The sequence below is a fragment of the Scyliorhinus torazame genome, chromosome 2, assembly GCF_047496885.1.
Source record: "Scyliorhinus torazame isolate Kashiwa2021f chromosome 2, sScyTor2.1, whole genome shotgun sequence".
NCBI lineage: Eukaryota > Metazoa > Chordata > Chondrichthyes > Carcharhiniformes > Scyliorhinidae > Scyliorhinus > Scyliorhinus torazame.
The window spans coordinates 340,500,084-340,516,305 of NC_092708.1; the positions used below are offsets into that span (position 1 = coordinate 340,500,084).

General features: G+C 44.7%; 1 protein-coding gene across 6 annotated transcripts in view; it reads left to right on the forward strand.

Moving 5' to 3' along the window:
• eml1 (EMAP like 1) overlaps positions 1 to 16,222 on the forward strand; it is a 369,982-nt gene that overhangs the window by 275,490 nt on the left and 78,270 nt on the right. For all 6 annotated transcript variants that reach the window (XM_072490461.1, XM_072490442.1, XM_072490476.1 and 3 more), the window contains 5 exons: positions 1,490 to 1,639; positions 2,273 to 2,342; positions 2,651 to 2,761; positions 2,861 to 2,956; positions 7,494 to 7,628. In XM_072490461.1, coding sequence (XP_072346562.1) covers positions 1,490 to 1,639; positions 2,273 to 2,342; positions 2,651 to 2,761; positions 2,861 to 2,956; positions 7,494 to 7,628 — 562 coding nt within the window. The remainder of the gene's footprint in view (positions 1 to 1,489; positions 1,640 to 2,272; positions 2,343 to 2,650; positions 2,762 to 2,860; positions 2,957 to 7,493; positions 7,629 to 16,222) is intronic.

Sequence of the window (16,222 nt, forward strand, 5' to 3'; positions counted from 1 at the left end):
AATCAAGTTGCACTACGATGCACACTGCTAAATATATCCATTCCCTGAAAGAGCAAATTGTTTTCCCGAAGCTGAAACCAGGGGCATGCGATTTAGAATAAAAGCATTGAAATGCCCCTCAAATATCCTAAAGAGAAACAGGAAATTCGAGGAAAATCTCAAACCAGTCAGGCAGCATCTATGGAGAGAGAAATGGGGTTGATGACCTTTCATCAGAACTCTGTCTCGGAACCTGCTTTTTAAGCTTGTTCTTGGGTCATGGGCACAGGGTTGCCAACCCTCCAGAATTGGCCTGGAGTCTCCAGGAATTGAAGATCAATCTCCTGGACGCCGCTGCATTGAGGAAAATCATCGGGACTTTAAAAAAGATTGTTTCTTTTTCTTTTGTCACTTTCTTTGAACATTTCTCTTTACCAGATGTAAAAATATTGAAAATGGAAAGAAGAACAAGGCTGCTTGGCTGATAGTCACGCATGGTAGCACAGTGGTTAGCGTAGTTGCTTCATAGCTCCAGGGTCCCAGGTTCGATTCCCGGCTTGGGTCACTGTCTGTGCAGAGTCTGCACATTCTCCCTGTGTCTGCGTGGGTTTCCTCCGGGTGCTCCGGTTTCCTCCCACAGTCCAAAGATGTGCAGGCTAGGTGGATTGGCCATGCTAAATTGCCCTTCGTGTCCAAAAAGGTTGGGTGGGGTTACTGGGTTATGGGGATAGGGTGGAGGTGTGGGCTTGGGTAGAGTGCTCTTTCCAAGGGCCAGTGCAGACTCGATGGGCCGAATGGCCTTCTTCTGCACAGTAAATTCTCTCATTCTATGATTCATTCAATTGGATAATGGCTGTTTTAGATTTCCATTTGGTGTAAGGAGGCAATGCATCATAAGAATGGACTAATAGCTGGAGCGTGAGGGGCATGTTATGCGATGAATCCGGCAGGAATACATTAAATCACAGCTAGCAACCCTACATTGATCGTGCTAGCAAGGTTGCATTATTGCCCATTCCTAGTTGCATTTAGTTAGAATCATATTGCAACCCCATTGAGAAACATACAGCTAATTGTTGCACTATTTAGAGGAGGGAATACATTTAGAGGTGGAATTTTGCGGCCTCGTGCGGGACTGGTGATTTCTGCCCAAAATCCAGGGACCTGTGCTGGTCCATCTGATGTTCCGTCCCTCCCGTGACAATTCCCGCAGTAGGCGCGACTGGAAAACCCTGTTCAAAGAAAACAGGATTTGATTGTGTGTTTGCTTCTCTCTATTGCCCTCCCACTGGTGCATTAAAAATGACCCAACCTTCAGTGTTTTTTAAAATTGCAAACATGACACAGACCTGCATTATTTTTCAATGTTTTCACAACCAATTCACCTAATACCAGCATTGTCTGTTATGTAATCAAAGTGTCTGAGAATTCAAATCAACTTTATTGATCCTCTTGATCTGTGTGAAGCTTCACCACTTACTCCAGCTAATGCCCTTGACCAATACTTCAGTTATGGCTACCGAGGCCGGGATTGCCGCTGTAACCTGTACCTTCTGCCAACCGGTGAGATTGTGTATTTCATTGCGTCTGTGGTCGTACTATACAATGTGGAGGAACAACTTCAGAGACATTATACCGGCCACAATGATGATGTCAAGTGGTGAGTTTTTAAAAAAACATAAAGGAAAATGTGCCGTAGTTCAATTTGCTGCTTGTTGCTATGAACGGTAACTCTTTTTACAGGCAACCTGTCAGCTAATCATGTGTGTCTGATTCATCTTTCCTGGCCCGGCAGCAATTGATTTACATCTGTTTGCTGTAGTGGTGTTATTCTTCATGCTTAGCAGGAAACCTGCTGGAAAGTTTCTGATGACCTAATGTTCCTGGTTTTCAAATTGCACTTATTTACTGACTGATGTCTCGCACTGATCTGAATTCTCCGATCATCGCAATTCACTTTTCCCGCTGGCAACGCATCTCCATTTGCAGGTTTCCCGGCAGCGTGGGGTTACTCCAATGGGAAATCCCATTGACAAGCGGCGGGAAGATAGAATCCGGTCGCCAGCAGGATGCGCGCCGTTGAAAAAAGAATGGCTGAGGGACCAGAGAATCCAGCCCGTGTCAGTGTGTTTGTTTTAGCTCTATTGAGGATTAAATTGCAAACACGAATGACACTGAAATGCTGACAGGCTCTCAGCTGCGATTGATACACCAGCAAATCTAGTTAGGAACAACATGAGTCATGTCTTTGTCTTCATGCAACAACTGACACATTTTTGTTTTCTTTTCCTAGCCTTGCAGTCCACCCTGACAGAATCACCATAGCAACTGGTCAGGTAGCGGGGATAACCAAGGATGGAAACGTGTGTGGTACTATTTATTCATCCAAGTTACAGATAATGTAAAGTGAAATAGGACACGCTAGCACATAATGCATCTCATTCACTTTGATTGGAGTTTCAATAATGGACTCCCCCACAGTCTATTCGAAAGCATCTCTACTCACTTTAATGAAGCTTTAAGTAGATCATTTAAACTGCAGCGATACAATAAGGAGATTGTGTGGAAAATCCATGCATATTTCCATTAAAGATTGCTGAGCCATTTCAGAAAGTACTTGTTGCTGACTAAACTGAAGTGAAATGAACCTGCCTCCGCTTTATTTGCACAGCAAGCCGCCCCTCATGTTCGAATCTGGGATTCGGTGAGTTTGAACACACTGCACACAATTGGAACAGGTTTCTTTGATCGATCAGTGACCTGCATTGCTTTCTCAAAATCGGTAAGCATGAGGAGGTACTCACTGAGTAGAATGAATTTTGTATTAAACACTTTAGGGAGTTCTGTTACGTATGTGTATTTCCATTCATTTCTTTTCCAGAATGGAGGCTCTACTTTGTGTGCAGTGGATGATTCTAATGACCATGTCCTTTCAGTATGGGATTGGCAGAAAGTAGAGAGACTAGGTGATATTAAGGTATTTTCTTTCTGAATATTCTTATCTCTATACTACTGGAGCATTGCAAATATTTTCTTTGATTGGCTGCTCAGCAATCATGATAACAGTCAATCAAATCAACTATTTATATTGTAATATATTCTGTCAGATTTGCTTTGTTATTTTTAACCAAAGGAATGGAAGGATAAGGCAGAGTGTGTACAGGAGAATGTATAGGCCACAACCGGGGAGGGGGTAAGGTAGCGGTGTTGTCACTGGACTGGTAATCCAGAGACCCAGGGTAATACTCTGGGAACCCGGGTTCGAATCCCACCATGAGATACTGAATCTGGAATTAAAACGTGGCACAGTGGTTAGCACCGCTGCCTCACAGCACCAGGGACCCGGGTTCAATTCTGACCTCGGGTGACTGTCTTTGGAGTTTTCACATTCTCCCCATGTCTGCATGGGTTTGCTCCGGGTGCTCTGATTTCCTTCCACAGTCCAAAGATGTGCAGGTTAAGTGGATTGGCCCTGCTAAATTGACCCTTGGTGTCCAAAGGTTAGATGGGGTTCCGGGGATAGGGCAGGGGGTTGGGTGTAAGTAGGATGCTCTTTCGGAGGGTCAGTGCAAACTCAGTGGGCCAAATGGCCTCCTTCTGCTCTGTAGGGATTCATGATTCTATTCTATGGTGACCAAAAATGTGCAGGTTAAGTGGATTGGCCAATAATAAAGCCCCTTAGTGTCCATGGATATGCAGTTTTCCTGGTGTAAAATACCACCATTTTGACGTTGGTGTGGGGACTTAGTCCAGGATGAGGGAATGGGTCTAGGTAGGGTGCCGTTTCAGAGGGTCGGTGCAAACTTGATGGGCTGAATGGCCTCCTTCTGCGCTGTAGGGATTCTATGATTCTATGACCATGAACTATTGTCGATTGTCGTAAAAAAACAGCTGGTTCACTAAGGAAATCTGCAGTCCTCACCTGTGACTCCAATCCACAACAATGCCCTCTGAAATGGTCTAGCAAGCTATTCAGTATCAAACTACTATAAAGTCAATAAATAGGAAAGAAAATAGACAGACCTGGGCACTGGAAATGACAACGGCAAACCCAGCCCTGTCGACCCAAGTCCTCCTTACTGACATCTGGGGGGGGAAATTCGGAAAGCTGTCTCAAAAACTGACATAGTCACATTCACAGAATCATACCTTACAGGTAACGTCCCAGACACTACCATCCCCACCCCTGGATATGTCCTGTCCCACCGGCAGGACAGACCCAGCAGAGGTGGTGGCACAGTGGTATACAGTCGGGAGGGAGTATCCTCAACATCGACTCTGAACCCCATGAAGTCTCAAGTGTTCAGGCCTAACATGGTCAAGGAAATCTCCTTCTGATTACAATGTATTGTGAATCAGTACTCCTCCATGTTGAACACCACTTGAAGGAAGCTCTGAGGGTGGCAATGGCACAGAATGCACTCTGGTGAGGGACTTCAATGTCCATCATCAAGAGTGGCTCGGTAACACCACTACTGGCCAAGCCCTAAAGGACATAGTTGGAAGACTGGGTCTGCAACAGGTCCTAAGGGAACGAATAAGAGGGAAAAGCATTATCCTCACCACCCTGCCTGCCGCAGATGCATCTGTTCATAATAGTATTGGTAGGAGTGACCACTGCACAGTCTTGTGGAGATGAAGACCCGTCTTCACATTGAGGATACCCTCCATCATGCTAAATGGGATAGATTTAGAATGGATCCAGCAACTCAAGACTGGACAACCATGAGGTGCTGTGGGGCCATCAGCAGCAGCAGAATTGTACTCAGCCACAATCTGTAATCTCATGACCCGGCATATCCCCCACTCTACCATTACCACCAATCCAGGGGAACAACCCTGGTTTAATGAAGAGTGCAAGAGGGCATGCCAGGAGCAGCACCAAGCATACTGAAAAATGAGGTGTCAACCTTGTGAAGCTACAACACAGGACTACTTGCATGAAACTACATTAGCAGCAAGTGATAGATGGAGCTAAGTGACCACACAACCTGTGTGTCATGATATACATCAGCATATCATGGTGCAATCACACACACACTGACACACTGATGGACATACAGTAGGACCAACCAGAATACACAACATCGCAGCCAATCACCAGTGAGAGCACACGCACTATAAAGACAGGGGACACCAGAGATCCCGATCACTCTAGCAGCAGCCAGCTCAGAGCACAGAGCTCACAGCCTGCCTCTCAGACATTCACCATGTGCTGAGTGCCTCACCTAGATAGTGATAGGACAGAGTCCACAGATAAGCTGGTAATGCACGTACCCAAGCTTACAGTATGTTATTACAGTTGAGTTGTTAATGAAATAGAGTTACACCATCTCCAGCCGTGTTGACCTGTTTGTAGACCAGAACACCCAACACGACACAGTGGATCAGATCTAAGCTCTCCAGTCCTGCCACATCCAGTCGTGAATGGTGAAGGACAATTAAACAATTCACTGGAGGAGGAGGCTCCACAAATACCTTCAATAATGGAGGAGTCTAGCACATCAATGCAAAAGACAACGGCAAAGCATTCACATTAATCTTCAGCCAGAAGTGCCAAGTGGATGATCCATCTTGCTCTCCTCCAGAGGTCCCCAGCATCACAGATGTCAGTCTTCATCCAATTTGATTCACCCCACGTGATATCAAGAAATAGCCGTAGGCACTGGATACTGCATAGGCTATGGGCCCTTACAATATTCTGGCAATAGCACTGAAGACTTGTGCTCCAGAATTTGCCGCGCCCCTAGCCAAGCTGTTTCAATACAGCCAAAACACAGTACTGTGGAATCAAGAAGCCCTAGCAAAACTGGAGTCAATGGGAATCAGGGGAGAAACTCTCCACTGGTTGGAGTTAAACCTATCACAAAGGCAGATGGCTGTGGTTGTTAGAGGTCAGTCATCTCAGCTCCGGGATATCACTGTAGGAGTTCCTCAGGGTAATATCCTAGGCCCAACCATCTTCAGTTGTTTCATCAATGACCTTCCTTTCATCATAAGCTCAGATATGGGGATATTCGCTGATGACTACACAATGTTCAGCACCATTCCTGACTCCTCAGACACTGAAGCAGTCCACATGCAAATGCAGCAAGACCTGGACAATATCCAGGCTTGGGCTGACAAGTGGAAAGTTACATACACACCACACAAGTGCCAGGCAATGACCAGCTCCAATAAGAGAGAATCAAATCATCGGCCCTTGACATTTAATGACATTACCATCACTGAATCCCCCACTATCAACATCCTGGGGGATACCATTAACCAGAAACTGAACTGGACTAGACATATAAATACTTTAGCTACAAGAGCAGGTCAGAGGTTTTGAATCCTGCGGTGAGTAACCCACCTCCTGACTCCCCAAAGCCTGCCCACTACCTAGAAGGCACAAGTCAGGGGTGTGATGGAATACTCCCCACTTGCATGGGTGAGTGTAGCTCCAATGACACTCAAGAAGCTCGGCACCATCCAGGACAAAGCAGTCCGCTTGATTGGCACCCCTTCCACAAACATTCACTCCCTCCACCACCGACACACAGTAGCAGCCAGTATGTAACATGCAAATACATTGCAGGCACTCACCAAGGCTTCTTAGGCTGCACCTTCCAAACCCATAACCACTGCCATGTAGAAGGACAAGGGCAGCAGGTCCATGGAAACACCACCACTTGGAAGCTCCCCTCCAAGTCACTCACCACCCTGACTTGGAAATATATCGCCGTTCCTTCACTGTCACTGTATCAAAATCTTGGACCTCCCTCCCTAATAGCACAGTGGGTGTACCCACACCACATGGACTGCAGCAGTTCAAGAATACAGCTCACCACCGCCTTCTCAAGGGAAATTTGGGATGGGCAACAAATGCTGGTCTAGCGAAGCCCACATCCCATAAAAATGAATTTTTGAAAAGGTGAACTTCAACTATGACTTTCAACTGCATATCAAAGACAAAGGTAAATGAAGGAAGTACATTTTATTCAAAAACTTATTTTCCTGTGCTTCACATCTTCAACATTTAATCACTAGTCGTATTGACAGGCTCTCCCACAGATCCTAGAAGTCAGGTATTTAATTAAAGGAGATGTGAAATGGATGCACATTTGCAGATTATGCCTGTTCACTTGTATTGATTTTTTTTGCACACCAATTTGCAGCCACCTGTAGTCTTTGTTCTGAAATGTCCACAAAGATATTTGAAATAGCCTTGATGTGGAACATGGATGGTTTAATTTGAAAGTGTGAGTTATCCCTAATTCAGAAGCTGCAAAATAACCTTTTCATGCTCAGTTTCTTCTGTGGATTCCCCACCTCCACAGGGGCATTTGTCCCTTATGGTATAATTTTCAGGCTATCTTCCACTGACTGAAGTTACAGATGTGCCTAGAGTTTGCTCCCAATGGCAGAATGTAATTGCACAATATGAGTGAATTCCTGTAATTGAGCTTTCAGTCTGTCGTGAGTGATTGATTCGAACAGGTATATAAATATGTGTTCACTTGTACCCTTGCCAGTGTTCAAATGAGCCAGTCTTTGCAGCAGATTTCCATCCAACAGAGACCAACATCATTGTTACTTGCGGAAAATCACACATTTACTTTTGGACACTTGAAGGAGGCTCTTTTGCAAAGAAACAAGGATTGTTTGAGGTACGTTTGCATTGTATAAATATCAGAAGCACATGGGTTTTAGATGTGAAATAAAAATATGGGCAGTGAAAGTCAAGCACATTTCTCCAAAAGTATACCCTTGTAGCACTGTTCGACCAGTCACATGATTCGTATAATATACTTGCTTAAACAATGATATAATTCAACTAAAGCTAGAGGGAACAAGAATATTCTAGATATCAGGTAACATCATTAAAAGTGACACCAAAGGGCAGCTTGGTGGCATAGTGGTTAGCACCACTGCCTCACGGCACCGAGGTCCCAGGTTCGATCCTGGCTCTGGGTCACTGCCTGTGTGGAGTTTGCACATTCTCCCCGTGTAATTAGTTTAACCATTTTGACTGGAATAATTTGATAGGGATGAAAATAGAATTATACTTGGACAAAATGTTTTTTCGACTTAATTTGTATACAGCTGGGATTTCCATGCAACTGTTACTAGAAGGTTTGACCATAATCTTTCAACGCTATATTCTAACACAGGAAATGTTTTTAGTAAAATGTGCTGCCTTCATATCTCATAACTGCAGCACATTGTTGTCCAGGACTGCCCTCAGTCTGAGACTCGTCCAATTCCTGACCCGCCACAGAAATACTTGGTAACAGGAATGTAAAGGACACGGAAAAAATACTATTTAGTTCCAACAGAATGTGTGCTGTCATGTGAGAATACCTTTCAGAAATGGGTGTTTATAAATGGGTGTGTTTATAATTATCTGTAGTGAGAATACCTTTAAGAAATGGGTGTTTAATACTGCAGTGATGTCAGAGAGTGGGTGGAGCTGGGCTGTCTGTCAGCTTTTTACTTTAGTTTTTGAGCAGACTGCAGGGTGTTTTTTAGTTTCGTTTTCAGTGTTGGAGCTGAAGCCAGACCAAGCAGGTGTACTTCTGTTCTCTCTGCCATCAAAAGACTATCTCGTGATCATTTGGTGAATTCAGAATTATAAATGTTTTCAGTAGTGACTTTAACCTGATGCTTCTGATAAAGGTTTTGTTTTTAAGTTGTATGGATGTTAAAAAGGAAAGCTTAAAGGATTACTTAGTGTTGTAGTTATTGGAGGTTGTATTTGAACTAATGGTTGCTAAGATGTTCACTGTATGTTTTAAAAAGATTAACTTGAGTTCATAGAATAAACATTGTTTTGCTTTAAAAAATACTTCTCCATTTCTGCTCTACCACACCTGTAGAGTGGGCTGTGTGTTCCCCATACCACAATCTATTAAAAGTTATGGGACAGGTGAACTCCATGATACACTTTGGGGTTCTCTAAACCCTGGCCCATAACAGATTGGGGGCTCGAGGGGGATAAAAGTCTATCTATTGGATTGGCTTAGTGAACTTAATGACAGTGAGGGGTGAGCATATTGTGGTTGCTTTTCAGGTGTGGTATTCTAGTTTAAGTAGGGAGTGTGTTGTGGACAATGGCTCTTTCAGAGGCTCTGAAGTTTTTGGGGGTGGAGACGGTCACACGTAGTACCTTACGAACAGAGACTAAAAGCAGACTGTTAGATTTGGCAAGAACATTGCAGTTAACATTACCTGACAAAATGCGAAAAGATGAGGCAATTATGGCGGTGGCTAAACATTTAAAGTTGCCTGAGATACAGTTTGATTCATTGGAGATGGCAAAAATTCAGTTGCAAATTAAACAAATGGAACATGAGAAAGAATTAAAGCAGCTTGAATATGAAAGAGAGAGAGCTGAAAAAGAAAGAGATAGAGAGGAAAAAGAAAGAGAGAGAGAGGAAAGGAGAAAAGAAAGAATAGCCCTAGCAAAACAAAAAGAAAGAGAAAGGGAGATACAGATCAGGGAAAAAGATAAAGAGAAACAGTGTGAACTTCAGAAAATGGCCATGAAACATAATAGTCAGTTAAAATTGGCAGACGTAAAGGGAAACGTACAGTTAGATGATAGTGATGGGGATAGTGAGAAAGAGCGTCAAAGTCGAAGGCTTGGTGGGGATCTATTTAAATATGTCCAAGCATTGCAAAGGTTTGCCGAGAAGGAGGTGGAAGCCTTTTTCATTTAATTTGAGAAGGTGGCTAAACAAATGAAATGGCTACAGGCCATGTGGGTATTACTGATTCAAACAAAGCTGGTAGGGAGGGCTATTGAAGTGTTTGCATCACTACCGGAGGAGGTATCTGGGACGTATGAGGAGGTGAAAAAATCCATCTTAAGTGCATTGAACTAGTGCCTGAAGCCTACAGACAAATGTTTAGAAATTTAAGGAAAGAATCTGGTCAAACAGACATGGAGTTTGAAAGGATCAAACAGAGTAATTTTGATAGGTGGATAAGGGCTTTGAAAATAGACCACACGTATGAAGCTCTCCAAGAAATTATACTTTTGGAGGAGTTTAAAAATTCAATTCCTGATGTAGTGAGAACTCATGTGGAAGAACAGAGGGTTAAAACTGCGAGATTGGCAGCAGAAATGGCAGATGATTATGAATTAGTTCATAAATCAAAGCTTGGTTTCCGACATCAGTTTCAACCTGTTAGGGATAGAAACTGGGGACATGAGAAATACTCAAGTGGTAAAAGTAAAGGTGATCTGATGGGAGATAATAAGGAGAGTGTACCTCAGATCAAAAAAGAAATCCAGGAGGATGGAAGAGACATGAAAAGTTTCAAATGTTTTCACTGTAATAAACTAGGCCATGTAAAGTCACAGTGTTGGTGGTTGAAGAAAAGCACTGGGAAGGCTGATATGGTAAAACAGGATAAGACAGTGGGGTTTGTTAAAGTGGTAAAGGAAAGCCCAAGTGAAGCGAAGGAGGTGCAAAAGATTGTACAACTTGATCAAGAGGTGATTGAGAAGAAGGTCCCAGATCTCTTTAAAGAATTTACTTGTGTGGGTAAAGTTTACTCAAGTGTATCAGGAGGAGCAGGTAAAGAAGTCACAATTTTAAGAGATACTGGTGCTAGTCAATCTTTAATGGTGAGAGATGAGGAGTTATGTAGTCTGGGAAGAATATTGCCAGAAAAGGGGGTAATATGTGGAATTCACGGTGAGAGGAGTAGTGTTCAATTATATAAGGTAAGGTTGGAAAGTCCAGTGAAGAGTGGTGAAGTGGTAGTAGGAATGATAGAGCAACTATCTTGTCCAGGAATACAGGTTATCTTGGGTAATGATATAGCTGGATCGCAGGTGGAAGTGATGCCTACAGTGGTTGATAAGCCAGTGGAAAATCAGACAGCTGAAGTGTTGAAGGATGAATATCCTGGGATTTCTCCGGATTGTGTAGTAACAAAGTCACAGGTTAAAACAAGAGGAGAAATCAAAGAGTGAAGATGAAGTTGAAGTGCAATTATCAGAAAGGATTTTTGATCAGATGGTTGAAAAAGAACAAGAATAGGTAGAGGATGAGGCGGATATTTTTAGTTCAGGAAAATTGGCGGAGTTACAACAGAAAGATATAGAAATAAAACAGTTGTATCAGAAAGCATATATGGAAGAGGAATCTGAGTGTATACCAGAGTGTTATTACCGTAAAAGTGATGTCTTGATGAGGAAATGGAGACCTTTACATATGCAGGCGGATTAAAAGTGGACAGAATTTCATCAAGTAGTATTGCCAGTAGGGTATAGAAAGGAGGTGTTGCAAGTTGCACATGAGGTGCCAGTGGGAGGTCATTTGGGAATAAGGAAAACTCAAACTAAAATAGAAAAACATTTTTATTGACCTGGACTACATAAAGATGCAGTTAAATTTTGTCAATCATGTCACACATGTCAAGTGATAGGGAAACCTCAAGCAGTGATAACACTAGCGCCCTTAATACCCATTCCAGCATTTGAGGAACCTTTTACAAGGGTCCTAATTGATTGCGAAGGACCGCTTCCTAAAACAAAAAGTGGGAATCAATATCTGTTGACTATAATGGATGTGTCTACCAGGTTTCCAGAGGCCATTCCAGTACGTCATATTACAGCGAAAACGATTGTGGAGGAGTTACTTAAATTCTTTATTAGATATGGACTACCCACAGAAATACAATCGGATCAAGGATCAAATTTTACCTCAAGGTTATTCAAAGAAGGTATGGATAGCTTAGGAATAAAACAATTTAAATCAACTGCGTACCATCCAGAATCGCAGGGAGCATTAGAAAGGTGGCATCAGACATTAAAGACAATGTTGAGGGCTTATTATGATTATCCAGAGGATTGGGATAAAGGAATTCCATTCGTACTGTTTGCAATTAGGGAGTGAGAAATCAGAAATTACATTATTGGATTACGTGTCAAATTTTAGGGAACGATTAAATAGAGTAGGTGAATTGGCTAGACAACATTTAAAAGTTGCACAACATGTGATGAAATGGGTAGCAGACAAGAAATCCAAAGTTTGTAGTTTTGCCAGTGGAGATAAAGTTTTAGTATTGTTAACAGTGGTAGGTGAACCTTTAAAAGCAAGGTTTTGTGGGCCTTATCAGATTGAAAGGAAATTAAGTGAGGTGAATTATGTGGTAAAAACACCAGATAGAAGGAAGACTCACCGAGTGTGTCATGTGAATATGCTTAAAAGGTACTTTGAAAGGGAAGGAATGAAAAAGGGGGAGGTTTTAATGATTCTAACTCAAAGTGATGAACCAAATCCAGATGACTGTGAATTTGACATACCTCAAATTAAATTGGAAAATGAGGATGTTCTTAAATATTGGGATAAATCGTTGAGTTACCTTCCAGAGGAAAAACGGACTGACCTGAAAGAGTTATTGATGTCACGTGGGCACGTTTGTAGAGATAAATTGAGAAGTACTAAAATGGCTATACATGATGTAGATGTGGGAAATGCTGTTCCAATCAAACAACATCCATATAGACTCAACCCTTTAAAATTGGCACAGGTTAACAAAGAGTTTGAAGTATGCTTAAAAATGGCATCATTGAAGGTAGTTGCAGCCAATGGAGCTCCCCCATAGTGATGGTACCAAAACCAGACGGTACCCAACGGTTGTGTGTGGACTATAGAAAGGTCAATGCAGTTACAAGAACGGACTCTTATCCTATCCCACGTTTGGAGGATTGCATTGAGAAAGTGGGACAATCAGCTTTTATTTCCAAACTGGATTTACTTAAAGGTTACTGGCAGGTACCTTTATCCGAAAGAGCGAAGGAGATTTCAGCTTTGTGACTCCAGATGGTATATACCAATTCAAAGTTATGCCATTTGACCTGAAAAACCGCCCCAGCCACATTTCAACGGTTGACTAACAAAGTTGTTTCAGGATTACCCAATTGTGCGGTATACATCGACGATCTGGTAATTTTCAGCCAGACATGGACAGAACATCTAAACATCTGATGGAGTTATTCGATCGACTTCAGGAGGCGGGTTTGGTGATAAACCTAACCAAAAGTGAATTTGGAAACGCTCAAGTCACTTTCCTTGGCCATACAATCGGACAGGGTCAAATGGTCACACGGGATGTGAAACCAACAGTTATTGAGGAGTTTTCAATACCCTCGAGACAAAGGGAAATAATGCTATTTCTTGGCATGAGTGGATTTGATCGAACATTCGTGAAAACGTTTTGTAGCGTGATTGCTCCACTGATGGACTTGCTGAAGAAACATCGAAAATTTCAATTGTCAGCGGACATTCAACAGGCATTTGACTGCCTGAAAGCTGTGATAACCAATGCTCATGTGTTGGAGAATTACAAGGGACCCTGTGATCAGATTGAAATAAAGTATCTGACTTTAAAGAGAAATGCCGAGGCGTAGAGCAATGGACGGATCGTGCAGAGAGCTTGTTGTTCAAAGAGACTGTCAATCAAGAAGGATTTCAGTTGGAAGAAGAATGGGAAAAAAGTGGACTATATTATTCTACCTGTTTGCGTGTGTTGTTTTTTTGAAACAAAAAAGTATATTTACTGTGTGCATTTCTTAAAGGATAGTGAAAAGGTGAAAAATTAAACCATCTTGAAGTTGATGGTTTATTTTTTTTTCTGGGGGGAGGTGTCATGTGAGAGTACCTTTAAGAAATGGGTGTTTAAAAATGGTTGTGTATATAAATATCTGTAGTGAGCTACCTTTAAGAAATGGGTGTTTAATACTGCAGTGATGTCAGAGAGTGGGTGGAGCTGGGCTGTCTGTCAGCTTTTTACTTTCGTTTTTGAGCAGGCTGCAGGGTGTGTTTTAGTTTCGTTTTCAGTGTTGGAGCTGAAGCCAGACCAAGAAAATGTACTGCTGTTCTCTCTGCCATCAGAAGGCTAGCTCGTGATCATTTGGTGAATTCAGAATTCTAAATGTTTTCAGTAGCGACTGTAACCTGATGTGCTTCTGATAAAGGTTTTCTTTTTAAGTCGTATGGATGATAAAAAGGAAAGCTTAAAGGATTACTTAGTGTTGTAGTTTTTCGGGGTTGTTTTTGAATAAATGGTTGCTAAGATGTTCACTGTATGTTTTAAAAAGGTTAACTTGAGTTCATAGAATTAATATTATTTTGCTTTAAAAAATACTTTTCCATTTCTGCTGTACCACACCTGTAGAGTGGGTCGTGTGCTCCCCAAACCACAATCTATTAAAATTTGTGGGTCAGGGGAACTCCATGATACACTTTGAGGTTCCTAAACCCTGGCCCATAACAGTGCAAGCAGAGAACTACATTCTGAAAGTAAATTGGCTTTCATTACATTCAAGGATGTAACCTGCATTTGAAGTTTAAATGGCATTGATTGGCTGTGAGAATAATGATGCCAACCGGGGGCGGAATTCTCCGAACCCCGCTGAGTCGGAGTATCGCCGGGGGGCGGCGTGAAGCCTGCCCCGCCGCTCTGACGCCGCCTGCGACATTCTCCGGCAGCCAAAAATTCGCGCCGACAGGAATCGCGATGCGCTCCTTGCAGAATAGCGAGGGGCGGCACAACACTATGGGCCCCGGGGCTGCTCCAATTCTCCGGGCCGGATGGGCCGAAGTCCCGTCGACGTGACAGCCGGCGTAAATTAAACAACCTTTTTAACGGCGTCAACCAGCACGGCTGGTTGACGCCGGCCATCGTGGAGGTAGGGGTCGGCGTGGGGCGGCCACCAGAGAAGTGACGGCATGGCCGTAGGTGGGTGGTGGTCGCGGGTGCTGGTGGAAGGTGTGCCGCTGATCATGGTCCATGCCGGGGGTAGAGAATGAGTGCTAGGGGAGGGTGTGAGGGTGAGTGACGGGGAGGGTAAGTGCCGGGGATGGGGGGGAGGGAGCTGGGGTGTGTGAGTGCCGGAGAGGGTGAGTGCCGGGGAGGGTGAGTGCCGGGGAGGGGCAGAGCCGGGGATGGTGAGTGCCGGGGAGGGTGAGTGCCGGGGAGGGTAAGTGCCGGGGAGGTGGGTGGGAGGGTGACTGCCAGGGAGGGGGGAGAGGGGGAGAGCCGGGGAGGGTGAGTGCCAGGGAAGGTGGGGGGGAGGGTGAGTGCCAGGGAGGGTGAGTGCCGGGAAGGGTGAGTGCCGGGGAGGTTGAGTGCCGGGGAAGTTGAGTGCCGGGGCGGTGGGGTGGAGGGTGACTGCCGGGGTGGGTGGGGGGAGGGTGAGTGCCGGGGACGGTGAGTGACAGGGAGGGTGAGTGCCGGGGAGGGTGACTGCCGTGGAGGGGGGCTGGGAGGGTGAGTGCCGGGGAGGGTGTGTGCCGGGGAGGGGGGGGTGGCTGAGGAGGGTGAGTCCCGGGGATGGGGGCTGGGAGGGTGAGTGCTGGTGAAGGTGAGTACCAGGGAGGGGGGGGGTGTGGCTGGGGAGGGTGAGTGCCGGAGAGGGGGGGGGGGGCTGGGAAGGGTGAGTGCCGTGGAGTGTGGGTGCCGGGTGTGTTGATGTGCATCAATGTAAATGCATGTAGGCTAGCTAGACACTAGAGGGAGCACCAGAAACATCACACACACACTCAACCAATAGACCAGTTAGATAGGACGCGACCAATGGACATTCACGATGCACACGGAGGTGACACAACCACAGGGGGGCATTACACCAACCCATATATAAAGGACACTGGAAATCTGCCTCTTTCCAGTGGAGACAGTCAGTTAGTACAGAGACAGGGTTGATTCAATATTACACCCACCACATGGATTGCAGGAACTGGTTAGTCAGTCTGGGCAGCTATAGTAGGATTAGCAGTAGTGTCGAACCCGAGTAATAGAAGTGTAAATAGTTTAACAAACGTGTTGAAGTTATCTCCACGCCTGAACCCTCCTTTGTCAAGTGCACCACAAGGAAGCCGCTTATGTTACACCTACAACATAACAGATCACCGGGGAGTGTCAGTGGTGGGGAGTGTCAGTGCCGTGGAGGGTCAGTGCCGTGGAGGGTCCGTGCCATGGAGGGTCAGTGCCGGGAAGGGTGAGTGCCGGAGAGGGTCAGTGCCGTGGAGTGTCAGTGCCATGGAGGGTCAGTGCCGTGGAGGGTCAGTTCCGGGGAGTGTCAGTGCCGGGGAGTGTCAGTGCCGGGGAGGGTCAGTGCCGGGGAGGGTCAGTGCCGGGAAGGGTCTGTGCCGGGGAGTGTCAGTGCCGGGGAGTGTCAGTGCCGGGGAGTGTCAGTGCCAGGGAGGGTCAGTGCCGGGGAGGGTCAGTGCCGGGGAGGGTC